Below are 22199 nucleotides of genomic sequence, written 5' to 3' on the forward strand. Positions count from 1 at the left end.
TCGGGTTGCACGTCGCAACATACTTATTTAAAAGTCGACATACATATATATATTGGTGGATCGGGTTACACGCCGCAACAGACTTGATTAAAATGAATATAATGGAGGAGCGGGTTGCACGCCGCAACAGAACCGAATCTGAATATATTGTGAGAGCGGGTTACACACTGCAACAGAATTGAATGTGAATATATTATTAGAGCAGGTTGCACGCTGCAACAGAATTGATGGAAATGATAATTGGCTTCAATTATTATAAATGAATTACCTGATTTATTTTTATTATTGTTGTTGTTACTAATATTGCGTACAGGTAATGTAAGTGACCCGCCTTAGCTTCGTTACTACTTCATCGAGGTTAGGCTCAGCACTTACCAGTACATGGGGTCGGTCGTACTGATACTACACTCTGCACTTCTTGTGCAGATTTCGGAGTTGGTCCTAGCGACGTACCATAGACTTGCTCGGATTTCAGCTACCAGAGGAGACTTGAGGTATAACTGCATGGCATCAGCAGTTCTGAAGTCTCTGTCTATTTTACTTTAGTTGTGTGCTTATTTTCAGACAGCTTTATTTTATTCAGACCTTTATTTGTATTAATTCTAGAAGCTCATGCACTTGTGATACCAATTCTGGGATGGTATCAAGACACTGTTGTCTTTTATGGATTATTCACTATATTCCAGAATTTACTTCCGCAATTGTTCTTTGTTATTAATAAATTTAAAAATTATTTTATTCAATACTATTCGTAGTTAGTTATTCAGTACTCCATTTTCATTACGTGTTATTTAGTTAGTAAACATCCAACTTGTTATTTTAATATTTCTGAATATTGATTGCGTGAATTTGTGCGAGTCTAGTAGTTGTGCTTAATAGGTTAATTCCCTATAGGATTCGACTCCGCACTTGTTAACCGGAATATATTTGCAACGACCGCTTAGTCCTTTTGTCACGACCCAAAACTAACCCCCTGTCGTGATGACGCCTATCGTGGAACTAGGCAAGCCGACTCATTTCCAAAACAAAACGATATTTTCATTTCAAAGATAATTTCAAGGTTATTTAACATAAAAACCTCCATTTAAAGAGTTCAAATCAAAGAAAATCAAAAGTGCGAAAAAGAAAAGCCCGACATCGGGGTGTCACTAGTCATGAACATCTACTATAATATGTCTAACAATATCAAGGCTAACTCAGCCTGGAAAAATGGCTAAATACTACTAGAGGAAGATAAGAGGGAGAAGAGCAGGGGTTGCGATGGCCAAACAGCTACCTTGCTATCTCCAAGAAAATCTACAACCAGAACACTCAATAACCGCTACCGTGTCCAGCCACACCTGGATCTACACACAAGGTGCAGGGAGTAACGTGACTACACCAAATCAGCAAGTAACAACAATAAATGAAGATTGAGCAGTAGTGACGAGCAATGAAGCATATAACGTTCATATCAGGAAATCTCAGTAAAATACCACATGCTCTTAAACATCAGGATTTGAATCAAACATCTCGTTTAAACCCAGTTCCAATAAAAATCATTTTTATTTTCCAATAGTTTTTCAAACAAAGGCTCAATGCAAATGTGAGCAAAAATGATGAAATCATAAACAGCCACTCGGGGAGACCTCACAGTCACTCGAGCCACTCGGGCATACCTCACAATCACTTTTGCCACTCGGGCATACCTCACAATCACTCTTGCCACTCGGGCATACCTCACAATCACTCTTGCCACTCGGGCATACCTCACAATCACTCTTGCCTACCAGTCACTCAGCACTCGGCACTCGCACTCAATAGGTACCTGCGCTCACTAGGGGTGTGTACAGACTTCGGAGGGGCTCCTTCAGCCCAAGCGCTATAATCTGCACGGACAACTCACGTGCGATAATAATAAAGTATGTTGCAGGCGGGCAGCCCCGATCCACACTCATCCTCACCAATCAGGCCCTCGGCCTCACTCAGTCACAAGTATACTGCAGGCGGTCAGCCCCGATCCACACTCATCCTCACAAATCAAGCTACTCGGGCATTTCAGTAAAACAGGGCATTCGGCCCAAAACATTTATATGCATCAAATAGAGTCATAAAATTGAGTTATGCAGTAAACAAGTATAACCATGACTGAGTATAGATTTTCAATCGAAAACAAAGAGAGGATGATACGAAACAGCCCCTAAGGGTCCAAACAACATTGGCGCAAGGCCCAAACATGGCATTCAGCCCAATTTACTGAAATTCTTTCTAAAACATATAAGTATCAAATGGTTTCAACAAGGTATGCAACTTTACAGTTGCTTCGGGACGGACCAAATCACAAATCCCCAACAGTGCACGCCTATACGGCCATCACCTAGCATGTGCGTCACCTCAAAAATAATAGAATGATACGAAATCTGGGGTTTCATACCCTCAGGACTAGATTTACAATCGTTACTTACCTCAAACCGGTCAAATCTCTACCTCGCAATTCTCTTGCCTCTGGACTCGGCCTCCAAATTCTCCAAATCTATTCACAATCAGTATAATACCATCAATATACGCTAATGGAATGAATTCCACAAGAAAAGCTTCAAAATTAGACCAAAAACTGAAATTGGCTCAAAGTTTGCCTGTGGGGCCCATGTATCGGAACCCGACAAAGTTACAAAATCCAAAGTCCCATTCAACCACGAGTCTACCCATACCAATTTTACCAAAATCCGACCTCAACTCGACCCTCAAATCTACAAATCTAATTTCCAAATTTCTAAGTTTCAATCTCTGATTTACGCCTCAAAATCATGTAATCTAGTCGGATTACTCGATGATAATTCAATATTATGGAGTATAAATGATCACAAGGGACTTACCTCAAGTTTTCCTTGAAAATATATAAAAAATCGCCTCTTCCCAAGCTCCAATTTGTCAAAAATGGCAAATGGGACAGAGTCCCTATTTTTATAATTCTGCCTAGACATCCTCGGTTTTGCCTCGATCTTGGCCTTCGATCGAGGTCCTCAATCCTGGTCCTCGGTCCTGCCCCTCGATCCTGATTCTCGATCAGGAGTTCGATCGTGGCCCTCGACTCTATGCTCGATCTGGGCTTCGATCGTGGCCCTCGACCCTGAGCTCGATCGTGCCTTCGATTGTGGCCCTCGACTCTGTGCTCGATCATGGCTTCGATCGTGGACCTCGCCCTTGAGCTAGATCTGAGCTTCGATCATGTCCCTCGACACTGAGCTCGATCTGGGCTCGATTTCTGGGCAGAAGCAATTTCCAACAGAAGGAAATTGCAGCAGCTGTTCTAGTTCAATTTTTGATCCGTTAACCATTCGAAACACACCCGAGGCCCTCGGGACCTCAACCAAATATACCAACAAATCCTAAAATATCATACGAACTTAGTCAAATCCTCAAATCACCTCAAACAACGCTAAAACCATGAATTACACCCCAATTCAAGCCTAATGAACTTTGAAATTTCTAATTTCTACAAACAACTCCGGAACCTATCAAATCACGTCCGATTGACCTCAATTTTGCACACAAATCCTAAATGACATAACAGAGGTACTCCAATTTTTAGAATCAGATTCTGACCCGATATCAAAAAGTCAACCCCCGGTCAAACTTCTCAAAAATAAAACTTTCGGCATTTCAAGCCTAATTCCTCTACGAACTTCCAAATAATATACCGGACACGCTCCTAAGCCCAAAATCATCATATGGAGCTATTGGAATCATCAAAATTCAAATCCAAGGTCGTTTACATATATGTCCATATCCGGTCCACTTTTCTATCTTAAAATTTTCAATTATGAGACTAAGTGTTTCATTTCACCCCGAGTTCCTTCCGGACTCGAACCAACTAACCCGATATAACATAATATAGCTGAATAACACAACCGGCCTAGAAACATCTGTTCGTCCTCGAACGGGTCTAGAAACATACCTGTAGTCTCGAATAGGCGTGGATATCTGCTCCGCATCTCCCGCTCGGTCTCCCAAGTGGCCTCCTCCACAGGCTCACCTCTCCATTTCATCTTCACTGAAGTTATATCCTTTGACCTTAACCTTCGAACACACCGATCCAAAATAGCCACCGGCTCCACATCATAAGTCATATCACCCTTTAACTGAACCGTGCTGAAATCCAAAACATGGAACGGATCTCCAATATACTTCCGGAGCAGGGAAACATAAAACACTGGATGCACACTCGAAAAGCTGGGTAGCAAGGCAAGCTTATAAGCCATCTCTCCTATCCTCTGAAGCACCTCAAAAGGCCCAATGAACCGGGGGCTCAACTTGCCCCTCTTCCCAAACCTCATAACACCCTTCATGAGTGATACCTTCAGCAAAACCTTCTCCCCAACCATAAAAGACACATCACGGACCTTCCTATCCGCGTAGCTCTTCTGCCTAGACTGCGCCGTGCAAAGCCGCTCCTGAATCAATTTCACCTTATCTAATGCGTCCTGGACCAAGTCTGTACCTAAGAGCCTAGCCTCACCCGACTCAAACCATCCAACCGGAGTTTTACACCTCCTCCCATACAAAGCCTCATACGGAGCTATCTGAATACTCGACTGATAACTGTTGTTATATGCAAACTCCGCGAGTGACAGATACTGGTCCCATGAACCCCCAAAATCAATGACACAAGCACGCAACATGTCCTCCAATATATGAATAGTGCGCTCAGACTGCCCGTCTGTTTGAGGGTGAAAAGCTGTGCTTAACTCAACCTAAGTACCCAACTCTCGCTGCACGGCCCTCCGAAACTGCGATGTGAATTGAGTACCCCTATCTGAAATGATAGAAACTGGGACACCATGCAGGCGAACGAACTCTCAGATGTAAATTTCAGCCAACCGCTCTGAAGAGTAAGTAGTACCAATTGGAATGAAGTGCGCGGACTTGGTCAGCAGATCCACAATAACCCAAATAGTGCCGAACTTCCTCGAAGTCTGTGGGAGCCCAACTACAAAGTCCATAGTGATCCGCTCCCATTTCCACTCTGGGATCTCTAACCTCTGAATCAAGCCACTTAGTCTCTGATGCTCATACTTAACCTGCTGATAGTTTAGAGACTGAGCCACAAACCCAACTATATCCTTCTTCATCCGCCTCCACCAATAGTACTGCCTCAAATCCTGGTACATCTTCGCAGCACCCGGGTGGATGGAATACCGCGAGCTGTAGGCCTCTTCAAGAATCAGCTCTCGAAGCCCATCTATATTAGGCACACATATCTGGCCCTGCATTCTCAGCACCCCGTCATCACCAATAGTCACATCCCTAGCATCACCTCTCTGAACCTTGTCCTGAAGAATGAGTAAGTGAGGGTCATCATACTGACGCTCCCTGATACGGTCATAAAGAGAAGACCTGGAGACCACACAAGATAATACCTGACTAGGCTCCGAAATATCCAATATGACAAGCTGGCCTGCCAAGGTCTGAACATCTAATGCCAAAGGTCCCTCTGCTGCTGGAAGATAGGCTAAACTCCCCAAACTCTCTGCCCGGTGACTCAAAGCATCGGCCACCACATTGGCCTTCCCTGGATGGTACAAGATAGTGATATCATAGTCCTTAAGAAGCTCCAACCATCTCCGCTGACGCAAATTAAGATCCTTCTGCTTTAACAGATACTGCAGACTTTGGTGATCAGTATAGATCTCACAATGAACCCCATACAAATAATGATGCCAAATCTTCAAGGCGTGAATAATGGTTGCTAACTCAAGATCATGGATAGGATAGTTCTTCTCATGGGTCTTCAACTGGCGTGAGGCATAGGCAATCACCCTACCCTCCTGCATCAAAACACAACCAATGCCTATCCTCGAGGCATCACAATACACGGTGTAAGAACCTAAAGTTGATGGCAAAACTAACACTGGAGTTGTGGTCAAAGCAGTCTTGAGCTTCTGAAAGCTCTCCTCACATTCATCCGACCACCTGAATGGAGCTCCCTTTTGGGTCAATTTGGTCAAGGGCGATGCAATAGATTAAAATCCTTCCACAAAGTGATAGTAGTAACCCGCCAAACCAAGAAAGCTCCTAATCTCCGTGGCTGAGGACGGTCTGGGCCAACTCTGCACCGCCTCTATCTTCTTCGGATCCACCTGAATACCCTCACTGGGCACCACGTGCCCTAAGAATGCTACTGAACTGAGCCAAAACTCACATTTAGAGAACTTTGCATAAAGCTTCTCCTCCTTCAATCTCTGCAATACAGCCCCCAAATGCTGAGAGTGCTCTTCCTGGCTACGAGAGTACACCAGGATGTCATCAATGAATACAACGACGAATGAGTCTAAATAGGGCTGGAATACACTGTTCATCAGATGCATGAACGCTGCTGGGGCATTGGTCAGCCCAAAAGACATAACCATAAACTCATAATGGCCATATCGGGTTCTGAAAGCTGTCTTGAGAATATCTGAATCTCGAATCTTCATCTGGTGATAACCGGACCTCAAATCAATCTTGGAGAATACCCTCGCTCCCTGAAGCTGGTCTTTTAATTCCTTCAAGTCCGTCGGTGCCATACGATACGGTGGAATAGAAATGGGTTGAGTGCCCGGCACCAAATCAATACCAAAGTCAATATCCATATCAGGCGGCATGCCTGGTAGGTCTGCAGAAAACACATCCAGAAAATCACGTACCACCGGAACAGAATAAATGACAGGAGTCTCTGCACTAACATCCCTCACAAAAGCCAAATTAGATAGGCAACCCTTCTCAACCATGCGCTGAGCCTTCAAATATGAAATCACCCTACTTGGTAAATAATCTATAGAACCGCTCCACTTAACCCTCGGAATTCCCAGCATAGCCAATGTCGTCGTCTTAGCGTGACAATCTAGAACATCATGACATGGAGATAACCAATCCATGCCCAATATCACATCAAAGTCAACCATACTGAGTAACAATAGATCTACTCGGGTCTCCAGACCCTCAATAATCACCACACATGACCGATATACACGATCCACAATAATAGTATCGCCCACAGGAGTAGATACATGTACAGATGAAACTAAAGACTCACGAGGCATATCTAGAAAATGGGCAAAATACGAGGAAACATATGAATACGTGGAACCAGGGTCAAATAAAACTGAGGCATCTCTGTGGCATACTGAGACAATACCTGTAATCACATCATTTGAAGTAATAACATCTGGTCTGGCAGGGAGAGCATAGGAACGGGCCTGACCACCCCCTCATCTGCCTCCCCCTCTAGGGCGACCCCTAGCTGACTGACCTCTACCCCGAGCTGTCTGGGCGGATGGTGAGGTAGATGGGGCTGTAGTCGGAGGCTGACTCCTCTACTGAGATAGACATCCATGACGACAAGGACACTTCCTCCATATATGCCCAAGCTCCCCACACTCAAAACAACTCCCTGGTGCTGGCGACGGAAACTGAAGGGAACCCCTAGCACCGGGATGACTGGTAGAAGAACCTGGCATGGAAGAGCCCTGAGCAGGTGGAGCACGGGATGAACTCTGAACTGGAAGGGCACTAAGTGATGAGGGGCCCTGATGAGAACTGTGAGAACCATAGCCATATGATGCACCCCGGTGAAATGGCCGAGCTGACTGAGCCTGTCTAAAATGACGACCTCTACCGTGCTGGAATTGACCCCCAAAAATAGCACCACTGAATCCACCCTGACCACGAGGCCTCTTGGCCTCCCTCTCAACCCTCTCCTGACCGCGAACCATTTCAATCTGCCGAGAAATGTCGACAACCTCATCAAAGGTAGCACCCAAAACTCGTTCCCTGGTCATGGGCAACTGTAGCTAATAAGTGAGGACATCAATTAACCTCATGATCCTCTCTCTGTCAGTGGGAACCAACTAGATAGCATGATGGGCCAACTCGGAGAACCGCATCTCATACTGCATCACAGACATATCACCCTAGCATAGCCGCTCAAACTGTCTACGCAACTCCTCTCTGCGGGATCGAGGCACGAACTTCTCCAAAAAGACCACGGAGAACTGCTGCCAAGTTATGGGTGTTGCGCCAATAGGCCTACGCCTCTCGTAAGTCTCCCACCATCTGAGTGCAGCCCCAGAAAACTGAAAGGTAGTGAACGAGACCCCACAAGTCTCCAAAATACCAGTAGTACGGAGTATCCTCTAACACCTGTCCAAAAAGTCCTGAGCGTCCTCTCTCTCTGTGCCACTGAAAGGTGGTGTCTGAAGTCTCCCAAACCTCTCCAACCTATGCTGATCATCCTCAGGCATAGAAAGAAACACATAATCCTGAGCAACAGCAACCGGATGGGCTGGTGGTGCCTCTAGTATCTGAAGTCCCTGAATAACCTGCTCAGGTGTGCGAGCGATGGGAGACTGAGTGCCTCCCCTGGCCTGAGAAGTGGTTGCGGCCGTCGAAATAGAGACTGCCTAAGCAAGGCCAGTACACGCTGTCAGAATCTGAGCTAAGGCCTCCTGAAGGCCTGGAATCACAATAGGCACATGTGGTGCCTGAGCTGGTGCATCAACAACTGGACCTTAGTCCTGATCTGGGACAATCGGTGGATCTGTAGGTACTGCCCCATCTGTTGTACACGCTGCACCTCTGCCCCTACCACAGCCTCTACCGCGGCCTCGGCCTCTCGCAACCCTGGCTGGTGGTACTGGAAACTGGCCCTCCTGACCGGTAGAACGAGTCCTCACCATCTGTGAGAGAATGAAACAACAGATGTTTAGTTACTAGAATCAACAGATCTGCACGACAAGAATTCAAGAATATGGAGTATCCTAAAGGTTCTGCAGCCTCCTGAAGATAAGTACAGACGTCTCCGTACCGATCCGCAAGACTCTACAAAACCCGCTCAAAAATCGTGAGACCTATGTAACCTAGGCTCTGATACCAATCTGTCACGACCCAAAACTAACCCCCTGTCGTGATGGCGCCTATCATGGAACTAGTCAAGCCGACTCATTTCCAAAACAAAACGATATTTTCATTTCAAAGATAATTTTAAGGTTATTTAACATAAAAAACTCCATTTAAAGAGTTCAAATCAAATAAAAGTAGAAATGCGAAAAAGAAAAGCCCGACATCGGAGTGTCACTAGTCATGAGCATCTACTATAATCTGTCTAACAATATCAAGGCTAACTCACCTTGGAAAATGGCTAAATACTACTAGAGGAAGATAAGAAGGAGAAGAGCAGGGGCTGCGATCGCCAAACAGCTACCTTGCTATCTCCAACTACAATCAGAACACTCAATAACCGCTACCGTGTCCAGCCACACCTGGATCTGCACACAAGGTGCAGGGAGTAACGTGAGTACGCCAGCTCAATAAATAACAACAATAAATGAAGACTGAGCAGTAGTGACGAGCAATGAAGCATATAACTTTCATATCAGGAAATCTCATTAAAATACCACATGCTCTTAAACATCAGGATTTGAATCAAACATCTCGTTTAAACCGAGTTCCAATAAAAATCATTTTTATTTTCCAATAGTTTTTCAAACAAAGGCTCAATGCAAAGGTGAGCAAAAATGATGAAATCATAAACAGCCACTCGGGCAGACCTCACAGTCACTTGTCCCACTCGGGCATACCTCACAATCACTCTTGCCACTCGGGCATACCTCACAATCACTCTTGCCACTCGGGCATACCTCACAATCACTCTTGCCACTCGAGCATACCTCACAATCACTCTTGCCTCCCAGTCACTCAGCACTCGGCACTCGCACTCAGTAGGTACCTGCGCTCACTGGGGGTGTGTACAGACTCCGGAGGGGCTCCTTCAGCCCAAGCGCTATAATCTGCACGGACATCTCACGTGCGATAATAATAAAGTGTGTTACAAGCGGGCAGCCCCGATCTACACTCATCCTCACCAATCAAGCCCTCGGCCTCACTCAGTCACAAGTATGTTGTAGGCGGGCAGCCTCGATTCACACTCATCCTTAAAAATCAAGCCACTCGGGCATTTCAGTAAAACACGGCTTTCGGCCCAAAACATTTATATGCATCAAATAGAGTCATAAAACTGAGTTATGCAGTAAACAAGTATGAACATGACTGAGTATAGATTGTCAATCGAAAACAATGAGAGGATGATACGAAACAGCCCCTAAGGGTCCAAACAGCATTGGCACAAGGCCCAAACATGGCATTCAGCCCAATTTACTAAAATTATTTCTAAAACATATAAGTATCAAATGGTTTCAACAAGGTATGCAACTTTACAGTTCCTTCGGGATGGACCAAGTCACAAATACCCAAAAGTACACGCCTACACGTCTGTCACCTAGCATGTGCGTCATCTAAAAAATAATAGAATGATACGAAATCCGGGGTTTCATACCCTCACGACTAGATTTACATTCGTTACTTACCTCAAACCGGTCAAATCTCTACCCCGCAATTCTCTTGCCTCTGGACTCGGCCTCCAAATGCTCCAAATCTATTCATAATCAGTATAATACCATCAATATATGCTAATGGAAATAATTCCACAAGAAAAGCTTCAAAATTAGACCAAAACCCAAAATTGGCTCAAAATTTGCCTGTGGGGCCCACGTCTCGGAACCCGACAAAAGTTATAAAATCCGAAAGCCCATTCAACTACGAGTCTACCCATACCAATTTTATCAAAATCCGACCTCAACTCGACCCTCAAATCTACAAATCTAATTTCTAAATTTCTAAGTTTCAATCTCTGATTTACGCCTCAAAATCATGTAATCTAGTCGGATTACTCGATGATAATTCAATATTATGGAGTATAAATGATCACAAGGGACTTACCTCAAGTTTTCCTTGAAAATATATCAAAAAGCGCCTCTCCCCAAGCTCCAATTTGTCAGAAATGGCAAATGGGACGAAGTCCCTATTTTTATAATTCTGCCCAGACATCCTCAGTTCTGCCTCGATCGAGGTCCTCGATCCTGCTCCTCGATCCTGATTCTCGATCTGGAGTTCGATCGTGGCCCTCGACTCTGTGCTCGATCTGGGCTTAATCGTGGCCCTCGACCCTGAGCTCGATCGTGCCTTCGATCGTGGCCCTCAACTCTGTGTTCGATCATGGTTTCGATCGTGGCCCTCGACCTTGAGCTAGATATGGGCTTCGATCGTGGCCCTCGTCCCTGAGCTCGATCTGGGCTCGATTTCTGGGCAGAAGCAATTTCCAACAAAATGAAATTGCAGCAGCTGTTCTAGTTCAATTTTTGATCCGTTAACCATCCGAAACTTACCCGAGGCCCTCGGGACCTCAAATAAATATACCAAGAAGTCCTAAAACATCATATGAACTTAGTAGAATCCTCAAATCACCTCAAACAATGCTAAAATCATGAATTACACCCCAATTCAAGCCTAATGATTTTTGAAATTTCTAATTTCTACAAACAACTCCGAAACCTTTCAAATCTTGTCTGATTGAAATTTTGCACACAAGTCCTAAATGACATAACAGAGGTATTCCAATTTTTAGAATCAGATTCCGATCCCGATATCAAAAAGTCAACCCCCTAGTCAAACTTCTCAAAAATAAAACTTTCGGCATTTCAAGCCTAATTCCCCTACGGACTTCCAAATAATATTCCGGACACGCTCCTGAGCCCAAAATCACCATACGGAGCTATTGAAATCATCAAAATTCAAATCCGAGATCGTTTACATATAGGTCCATATCCGGTCCACTTTTCTAACTTAAAATTTTTAATTATGAGACTAAGTGTCTTATTTCACCCCGAGTTCCTTCCGGACTCGAACCAACTAACCCAATATAACATAATATAGCTGAATAACACAAAAAGAAGTAGGAGTGGGGAAAACAGGTTTATAACTCTCGAAACGACTGGCCGGGTCGTTACACCTTTTTATAAGACATAGTTGGGCGTGATCAAATTTTGGCGTCGTTGCCGGGGACTTAACGGTGTTATTAATTGTAGCTAAAAGAAGTGCTAGAATTCTTAGTGTAGTCTATTTTCTTCATTTTCAAACTAAATACATTGAAATTGTAACGTTTGTAGATTTGGGTGTTACAAGTGCATACCTAGAAACTCCTCAAGAACTGGTGAATTGTTCGAAGCATTATCAGATCCTGAGAAAGTTTTCAACGCACTGAATTGTGCAAACAAGAAGGGCAAACAACAACAGAACTCAACGAAACAAATCGAAACAGACATGGATGACGGAATAGAAAATCTAAACAATAGAAATAATGCGAATGACTCGAACAATCAGGGTGTGGTGCCTCTTGTGCCAGAAGCAGCATTGTATGATTTGGCATAACCTACCACCGAAAATCTAGCAACCGCAATTGCAGTCCCTCAGATACAAGCGGAATCATTTCAAATCACAAACAACATGCTACATTTGTTGTAGAACAAGGGACTGTTCTCAGGGTCTTACATTGAAGATCCTCAGCAACATCTGAAAAATTTCCTGTCGAAATATGTCACGCAAAGGAAAACTAATGTGACACCGGAAGCAATAAAGCTGTTATTATTTCCATTCTCGGTAACGATAGAGGCTCAGACTTGGCTTAATTCACTCCCCATAAACTCCATCACTACTTGGGAGGAATTAGTCAAGCAATTTTTGAACAAGTTCTACCCACACAATAAGACTGCCAAACAAATTGATGAGATATTAAGCTACAGGCAAAGACGAACAGAAACACTACAAGAAACGTGGGAGAGGTTCAAGGGTATACTGGTTAAGTGTCCTCATCATGGCATTCCATATCAGATGTTGGGGCAGAGGTTCTATATGGGATTGGCAGACATCTTAAAGGCTAATGTTGATGCTTCAGCAGGTGGAGCATTTTTCAGCAAATCATTCAGAGAATGCAAGATCCTACTTGATAAAATGGCTCAAAACTCAGGATGGATGACAAGAGACTCCACGATCACTCATGTAGTTCACTCAGTGACTTTGGACCCAAACAACTCCATAGCCGAAAATATAGCCACTCTGATGACACAAATGAGTATCCTCACCAAAAAAGATCGATGTATGCTCTTGGAGTGCAGAAAGTGACAACCAGCAATATCAGGAAGATATGAACTATGTGGTCAACTATGGAGGACAGAGGCAAGGTGGTCAGAATTGGGGGCAACAGAATCAGCAATATAGACCAGCACAACAGCAGTACAATAATGGCAACAATCCTGTAGCTATGCGACCACAGGGTCAAGTTGTGCCGTACCAAAGGCAACATGGATACAACCAGCAAAATCAGCAGCTAGCCTATCAACAACCTCAACAACAGCAAATAGTGAGACAAGAAGATGTGTTGTCTGAAATTAAAGGAATGCTGCAACGACTGATTGGGTCGAATGGTAAAATGCAAGAAAGAGTGGACGCACATGAATCAGCGATAAAAGGCATTGAGATTCAATTAGGACAGATATCAATGGCTCTGAATAATCGCCCCCAAGGGACGTTACCGGCAGACACGCAAGTCAATCCAAAAAAGCAGGGCTCGAAACAGCTGATGGCAGTGAGTCTAAGAAATGGTAGAGACCTAGATCTAGAGCAAGAAATCGCTCGCGAAAGCCGACCAACTGAAACACTTGTGCCAGTACCCATTGAGGTAGATGATTCAACAGGGTTAACTGAGGTGATGATACAACATGCACAAGAAAGCACAAGCAAAGAAAAAGAGGTTGCGAAGGAGAGTGAGGTAGCACAAGAAACGACAGTAGAAGCAGTGCCTAAGCATAATAAGACTCAAATCATAGGAAGGAAGTGACTTCCAGCACCATTCCCACAAAGATTGGCCAAATATCAGAAGGATGAGCAGTATAAGAAATTCATCGAGATGTTAAAACAAATCCAAGTAAACATTCCACTGATTGACGCCTTGAGAGAGATGCCTGGGTATGCCAAAATAATGAAGGATTTGATGACTCGCAAGTTCGATTTCCAAGACTTGGCCACTGTTACCCTAACCTAGATATGTAGTGCTGTCGTGACGAGACCCAGAGCTGAGAAGTTGTCAAACCTAGAGAGTTTCACAATCCCATGCACAATAAGCAGCTATGATTTTGCTAAAGCATTGTGTGATTTGGGGGCAAGCATAAACTTGATGCCCTTGGCTATGTACAAAAGGTTAGGCATTGGAAGAGCAAGATCTGCATCCATGTTACTAAAGCTAGCCGACGAGACAATGAAGAGGCCATTAGGTATCCTTGATGATGTACTAGTGCAAGTTGGAAAGTTTGTGTTTCCAGCAGATTTTGTCATTCTAGACTGTCGGGTTGACGAAGAGATTCCCATAATTTTGGGAAGACCATTCTTGGCCACTGGGAGAGCATTGATTGATTATGAAACTGGAGAGCTAAAATGAGACTGAATGATGAAGAGATAACATTCAATGTGCAGAAGTCTATGCGGCGACCAAGTGAATTTGCTAACTGCTCTCTAATAGAAGCTGTGGATGTAATTTTGGAGGAGGAAGATGAGACTCTGAACGCTAAAGACCCTCTAGCAGCCTGTCTCACGAAGTTAGAAGAAGTAAATGGAGAGGACTTGGTGGAGTGGGTGCTGGCTCTTGAAGGCCAAGGGTTCTGGAAAAGAGAGCTCGAAATTGAGTCTTTGCAGTTAGTAGAAAGAAAAACTCCTCCAGCTAAGACATCGATCGAAGAGCCACCACAGTTGGAACTGAAACCGCTACCACCTCATCTCAGGTATGTTTTCTTGGGACCCAACTCTACTTTACATGTTATTATCTCATCTGATTTGTTAGATACGCAGGAATAACAACTTTTGCAGGTATTGATAGAGTGCAAAACTGCAATTGGTTGGACCATTGCAGACATTAAGGGTATCAGCCCGGCCTTCTATATGCATAGGATTTTACTGGAAGATGGCCACAAATTACCGGATATTTGTGATTTATTTAATTGGAATATAATGGTCTCCAAATTTGTATTTCATAGGTTTTTGAAACTGGAAATTGCTCAAATTGGGGAAAAGGGACACTACTTCGACGGTAAGAGATACTTTTTACACTTTTTTGTTTTAATATTATATGTTTAGTTATATTGTTAAACGGTTGTGCTTTATATTTCAAGCATATTGTAAAAATATGTGTACTTTAGGAATAAATTAAACGTTAAAATTACAAAACTTAGATTTTACTATCAAAATTTTATGAATCGCTTGAAAAACAGATACCTAATAATAAAAAGAAGACTAGCAAAATATATTTCCTTCCAATCGCTAAAATTTGAGGTCCATCATCAAAAGTTTTTTCTAGGTTAGTAGAAAAAAACTTTTGATGATGGAATTCATATTTTACTCTTGATGGGCTCAAGGTCGGTTTTAGGGTAAGGCAGAAGTCTTTGCCTCAGGCCCCCAAATATTTAAGGCTCCAAAAATATATAATTTATATTTATATAATAATTAAAAAAAATTCAAAGTTTAAGATTTTTTTAAATTTGATAGAGGTAGGATTGAGTGATTTAATAAGATAAATATTTTCTCTCATTAAATTAAATAATATATTTACCTTCTAATCAATGTATTTTTCTTTCTTTATGTATGTTTTTCATGTTTCTCACAATTTCACTTTATAATTCCGACTCAGATTCTCTAAATTAGTTGTTCCTTTTTGCCCATTTGATTGATTCTTACATGAAAAAGCAAGTTCTTTTCTATCTCATCTTTTTTAACTAAGAAATTCCCAAAACAAGTATGGCGAGGTTAAAAAAACTCAATGAATAATGGTCCCTTTATTATTTTTACTTAATACCAAATTTTTGTATAGCGGAAAGTTTAATACCATGACATGTATAACCCACACATCATGCGTTGCGCTCTCACCACTAAATCAAGTATATAGGTTTTTTTGTTGTCTTATTATTATATTAATTTTGAGAAAGAAGTTTAAGAGACTTTTAATATATTTTGATTTTATGCCACTAGTCCTGTTGAGACCACCGGCCAATGACATATTATTCAATCAACTTCATTCATATTTGATAATTAAATGACACATTCACTTTCTTTAATGATTTTGTCATTGTTGTCTTATCTTAATTGAGACTCCACAAAATTTTGTTGACAATGTCACGAATGGATGGTGGCTCAAGGGGGAGGCTAGTAAAGCCTTGATTTTGGACCATGAGATTTTGAGGCCCCAAAAGTTTTTAATAGTAAATTTTATGATTTTATTTTAGCTTAGACAATATTAAAGTGCAGAAAAAATAAAAAAGCACAAAAATTTTGTAAAAAAGAAAACAAAAAAGACTGTTTACTCTTTAACATCAAAATATCTTAGAACTTTGGATCAAACTACTTAAATCTTTATATTAGTAAATATAATTTTTTACAAAAATATCAAGGAAAATATAATTTAAATACATGCCTAACATCTTATTTATTCAAATTATTGCTTAATAATATAAATAATAATGTTACAATGTGAAGTTAAAGGTTTTATGTCATTTATGAATATTATACTATAAATAACAAGCACTAAAAAATAGCAACACTAGTTTTTTTGCATTTGTGTGTGTGCATACATATATGAATTCTAATATAAAAAAGTATAGGGCCTCTAATTAAAATGAGCAAAAAAACATAAATAAGCAAAATTTTAGGAAAATGTCCAAAAATGTAGCCGCAAAAGGTATTTTACGCACAAGACAAACTAAATAATTATATTCCTAGCAGGAAACCTTTAAACCCTGTACCTAAAATCACGCATCCAGCTCGTTGATTTTCTTAAAAGAAAACAAAGAATTTCAATTTCGCTGGGAATCTTCTAGTTTGAAATAAAAATCCCAAACCTACACAAAATATATTACCAACTACTAAGAATGCATCCTATTGTTGATAGAATAGTATTTTTCAGATTATACATTATACTGATAAATAAATAAAAAATAACTACAACCGGTAAATATTGCAAGTAAAACTGATGTTGCGATAATCTTAAATACAAACATACAATACCTTCAAATTTGTTGTCTGTCCACTAGCTCCATCAACCTTTTTTGTGTGTGTGTGTGTATTTCATTAACTAAGATTGTATATCCTGAAATTCATCCTTAACCCCTTTTGCCTGTTTGTTCTCATCAAACTTTCTTGTTGTTTTATGCTTTCTTCTACCTAATTCATTCACTTTTGGTTTTGCAACTTGATTATAATTTTTGGGAGACTTCCCATTTACAGACGCCTCTGGTTTGCAGATATTTCAGGAGTTTCATATAACAATTCAAAACTAGGACGAGAAAGTGGTAAAACATTTTCACTACTTCCTGAAGGAGAATCACGGTAGGTATTCCTGATAGTCTTGACAGCCGAGACATCCAATTTCAATCCTCTACCCAAAACTTTGTTCGGATATATTTTTTGTTGTTGTTTGGACTTCTCCATTGTTGCAAATTCTGATGGAAAAAAACATAGAAAGCCTAAGATTAAATTATTCACAAAGTGATGTAAGATTCAATTAAATATACAACTTTTAGGGTTTTCTTACCTTAAAGTTCAAAGAACCCACATAAGTATTACAGAAAACGAAGGAGTAATAGGAGATTTATATAAAGTAATAAGAGATTTATGAGAGTCTTCTGTAAAATTGGTATGATATTACGACACGATTCCATATCAAAATTATCGCATCCATAAAGAAGATTGATAGTAATACCCACGAATCCATGTCAAAATTATCGCAAGCGTGAATCAGTGAATGATAAAGAGGAGAAGAAGAAATATCCGGAGTATATGAAGGATCTATTAGTGACGGAACTGTAGAATGAAAATATGAAGAGAGAGTGTGTGTGTGTGAAAATGTCGAAAAAAATAAAAGTGCTTCCCGTGATTAGTGCATTTAGTTAACTCATTAAATATTGAACATAATTTTTATAATATGCTAATAATGTAAAAAAAAGGCTCTTTATGAAATAAACAAGAAATAATTCTTTTTAAAAAAATAATAGTTAAAAAGGGATCAAGCGTGAAAAAACTCTATTAATTAGATCAAAGTTAATAATGGACATGATCATGTCAATAGGCTCCCTTGTGTTAGCCCATATTTAGCAACTTAACAAAGCAAGATAATATTGTACTCCTGTACATAATCTATTTTTAATGAGAAGACAATTTAATTTAAATGCGATATTTAAATAATACCATAAAACCAAATTTGTTGAAATTAGAGACAGATATAGTATTTTGAAGTTTCGGATGACACTGTCTTTCATGTTCACTAGCTAGAGACGAAGATTGAATTGTGATTCAATCCACTTTGGGTTAATTTGGTTAAGTTTACAAGATTTTTGGTTCATCAATAAACCATCTATTGGAGGGACCAGATCCAGTGGACAATTGAGCCTGAAGCTTAGGTCTAATAGATAAGCATCAGTTAGTAGTTAGCCCATTTTTGTAATCATTAGACTATATTGTATATTTATTCTTTACATAGATAGTGGATCCGAATAGAATTGACTAATGTTCTTTTACTCTTTTAACTCAGATATATATATTAGGGGATCTAGAACATTTTTGTATAGTTTTTGTTGAATGAAAAGAAAAATATCTCATTTCTCTCTCTCGGTGTTCTTACTTTTCAAATAAAACCCTAGCTAAACCTCCATCGATTCTGCTTGACTTGTAATATTTTCATGGTATCGGAGCGAAGGTTTTGGAAGATCCAAGACCGAGTTGTGGAGTAGTGTTACCCTTGTTAGTTAAATCAAAGGTTGCGATTTTGCCGATTTATTCCGTGGATGGTATGGCTGAGTTTCTGGTGACGGTTTTTTTCTTTCACTTTCCGGCATTCGTATCTCCTTTTCATTTCGGCCAACATTCTCTCCGTTTCTTTTGTTTCAAGGCTCACTTCTTCGAGTAAAAAGGAAGGAAACCCTAGTTCGTTCCCTTTTTTGCTTTATCACTCATGTTTAGGTTGATTTCTGAATTCTATCTCTGTTGAGTGATTGTTTTTAGTTTTCTCTTATCATACAATTTACTATGGTGAATTCAATTGTACTTGTGAATCCTAATTTTGCTGGAAGTTCGTATAGTACGGACCCATCGAGTCCTCTTTTCATACACTCTTCTGACATTTTTGGAACGTGTCTAGTTAGTACCTCTTTCTCTATTTCTAGTTATGGCAGGTGGAAGAGAAGTATGATATTGTCTCTCTCCGCCCAGAACAAAATTGTTTTTGTTGATGGCTTTTGTCCTAGACCCTCTGCTAATAATAACCGTGCAAAATTAAGTCGGTGGGATAGGTGCAAAAATATGGTAATTTCATGGTTAACCAGCTCACTCTCACCAGTTATTGCTGAGAGTTTCCAATACTCAGAAACTGCTGAGAGTATTTGAAAATACCTGGAGCGTAGGTATGGGGCTGTAAATGGCACTAACGTTTTTGAAATTCAAAATGAATTAGCCTCAACTCAACAAGGATTACTTGACATTATTTCATATTTCAACAAACTGAAGAAGCTTTGGGATGAGTTGGGGACAATGCGTAAAAATCATAATAATTCATGTACTTGTACCGCCAAGCCAGGTACTCAATAAGATGAGGAGGAAGATAAGCTTCATCAATTTCTGTCACGACCCCAATTTTCCTCCGTAGGATATTGTGATGGCACATAATCTCTAATACTAGGTAAGCTTATCAATTATGCGAAATACAAAACTGAAACTCATATCTCAACATATAAAATAAATCAAACCGCGATTCAAAAAGTCACAACTCCCAAAAACCGGTAGAAATAAGTAACAAGCTTTTAAAAATTTATTATAAGTGTCTTTATATATCAGAGTCTAAAGAAAATAAGGAAAGCAACACAATAAGGATAGAAGGGGACTCTGAGGTCTACGAACACTGGCAGATATACCTTGAAATCTCCGCGTGCAGCTAGTCCACTGATACCTGGTCAGATAGGAAGTATCTGGGTCTACCCAAAAGGATGTACATAAGTGTAGTATGAGTACACCACAGCGGTACCCAGTAAGTACCAAGCCTAACCTCGGTAGATTAGTGACGAGGTCAGTTCAGGGCCCTACTGAAAATAATAAAAGACAGGGCGAAAAGTTTAACAATATAATAATAATGATAATGGGAATGAATCAAGTAAGTAGTATGTCACAATTTAACTACACAAAATAAGGGCAAATAATACCTCGCGGAAGGAATACAGAAATTTATAATTTTAAGGAAAATACCAAAAATAACCAAAGGCAATGCAGCCATAAAGAAATATCAACAAGAGCACTCCCGAGGTACCGCCTCGTAGTCTCAAATCATAAATAAATTTACAATATCTCATTTCCTTATATCACTGCGGGAGCCTTCACATTTAATTTTTAAAGAAAATATTTTTTTCGAAATAGCATCTCGCGTTTTAGCCACCCTTATCACACCACATGACTTCTAGTAGTTCCTCTACTAGCCACGCATATCAAGCCACCCTTATCTCATCGCATGTGTTTCAACACTCAGGCCTTATACCACTGCATGCGTATCAATATATCACAATTTACACCTCAAGTGTCCAAATATTTCAACTTGCCAAAATAAATCAACAACAACAATATTTTCCACAATAAGGAGCTCACGGCTCAATCACGATGAGTATGAAAATCTCATAAAATATTCGGGAATGAATAACTCAGCAAAAATAATATTTCACAATTTGTTTTAGCACGTTGCCTCAATACCAAATTTAAAAATGTCAAATATTTCATATTAGTAATAATTCAATTAAGAAATTCAACTTTCAAGTATTGAGCACAGAATTAAAGAAACAAAGTTTTAACTAAACAGGTAAAGCAATTTGCAAGAAAAATGTCAAGCAAATTTAAAATATAAAAATAGACCAATGATGATGAATATAACCGGATAAAATAATTTAATTAATGTGTAACAGAGATCTACACAATTTAAAATCAGAGTTTTTCATATTTAGCCTGTGTACACACTCGTCACCTCGCGTACATGAATTTCAACATATCACAATTATCATATCAATATTAATCCTAAGGAGAATTTCCCCCACACAAAGTTAGACAAGTCACTTACCTCAATTCACGCTCAATCAGTCAAGTAGTATGCCTTTTCCTCGATTTTACGAATCTGATCGGCTTGAATCTAGTCATAATTAATTCGATTCAATCAATACAAATTATAGGAATAAATTCTATATGAAAATATAATTTTTCTAACAAAATCAAAAATTTAACCAAAATATCGCTCGTAGGGCCCACATCTCGGAACTCGACAAAAGTTACAAAATACGAACGCCCATTCAACCACGAGTCCAACCATAAAATTTCCCCTAAATTCTGAAATCAACCCGACCCTCAAATCTTCAAATTAAATCAAGAGAGTTTTCTTAATCTTCCAACTTAAATCCTCAATTAAATGTGAAAAACAACCATGGATTCGGGTAATTTAACCAATATTGAGTTAAGAACACTTATCCCGTTGATTTTCTTAAAAATCTCCCGAAAATTGCCTCTTCCCGTGTCACGACCCAACTGGAGGGTCATGACTAGCACCCGGGCCATACTAGCCGAGCACCAACGTACATTTTATCTAACCTTCCTTATTATCTTTAAGGGCCGACAAGACCAATATAAATGGTAGACATGGATCATGAACATCCAACAATGAAAGATAATGTCATGAACATACGTAACATGGGACGACAAGACTGTCAAGAAACTATATATAAGGTACGAGCTACCATGGTGCCAAGAAAGACTATACAACAAAAATCAGCCGACAAGGCATTCCAAACGATACATGAGTCGACACCTGTCTATGAGCCTCTAAAAGAACATAAGTGCTACAACATTGCCGCAACAGGGCCCCGACATACCCATAATGTCTATAACAAAAATGCATACCAAGACCACGGCAAGTCCGGAGAAAGGATCTTGCCAATAACGCTGAATCGGATAGCCTACTGTGATGGGGGAGCTGCTTCTACCCATCTATCAGGACCTGCAGCACGACATGCAGCGTCCACAAATAAAAAGGACGTCAGTACGAATAAAGTACTGAGTATGTAAGGCAGAATAGCATAAGTAAGAACAATAATGTAAACAGTGATAGGGAATATACAACCTGTGACATCTGGGTACCTCTGAGGGCTACTGACATGAAATACATGATACATACATATATATATACATAAACTTTTAAAACATATGCCTTTGTGGGCATCATCATCATCATA

At 40.4% G+C, this 22199-nt stretch overlaps 1 protein-coding gene and 1 non-coding gene across 2 annotated transcripts; one reads left to right on the plus strand and one right to left on the minus strand.

Annotated features, from left to right (window-relative positions):
• The first annotated feature begins 10205 nt into the window (after positions 1-10205).
• Positions 10206-13747, plus strand: LOC138893601 (uncharacterized). The gene is made up of 4 exons (XM_070178244.1): positions 10206-10219; positions 12021-12276; positions 12376-12909; positions 13001-13747. The coding sequence occupies exons 1-4, from the start codon at positions 10206-10208 to the stop codon at positions 13745-13747; spliced, it is 1551 nt and encodes a 516-aa protein (XP_070034345.1).
• LOC117275877 (small nucleolar RNA R71) lies at positions 12625-12731 on the minus strand. Its single transcript, XR_004506104.1, has one exon. It is a non-coding gene; the product is annotated as a small nucleolar RNA R71 (small nucleolar RNA).
• Positions 13748-22199: the final 8452 nt, after the last annotated feature.

Source organism: Nicotiana tomentosiformis, chromosome 6 (genome assembly GCF_000390325.3).
Source record: "Nicotiana tomentosiformis chromosome 6, ASM39032v3, whole genome shotgun sequence".
NCBI classification, from domain to species: domain Eukaryota; kingdom Viridiplantae; phylum Streptophyta; class Magnoliopsida; order Solanales; family Solanaceae; genus Nicotiana; species Nicotiana tomentosiformis.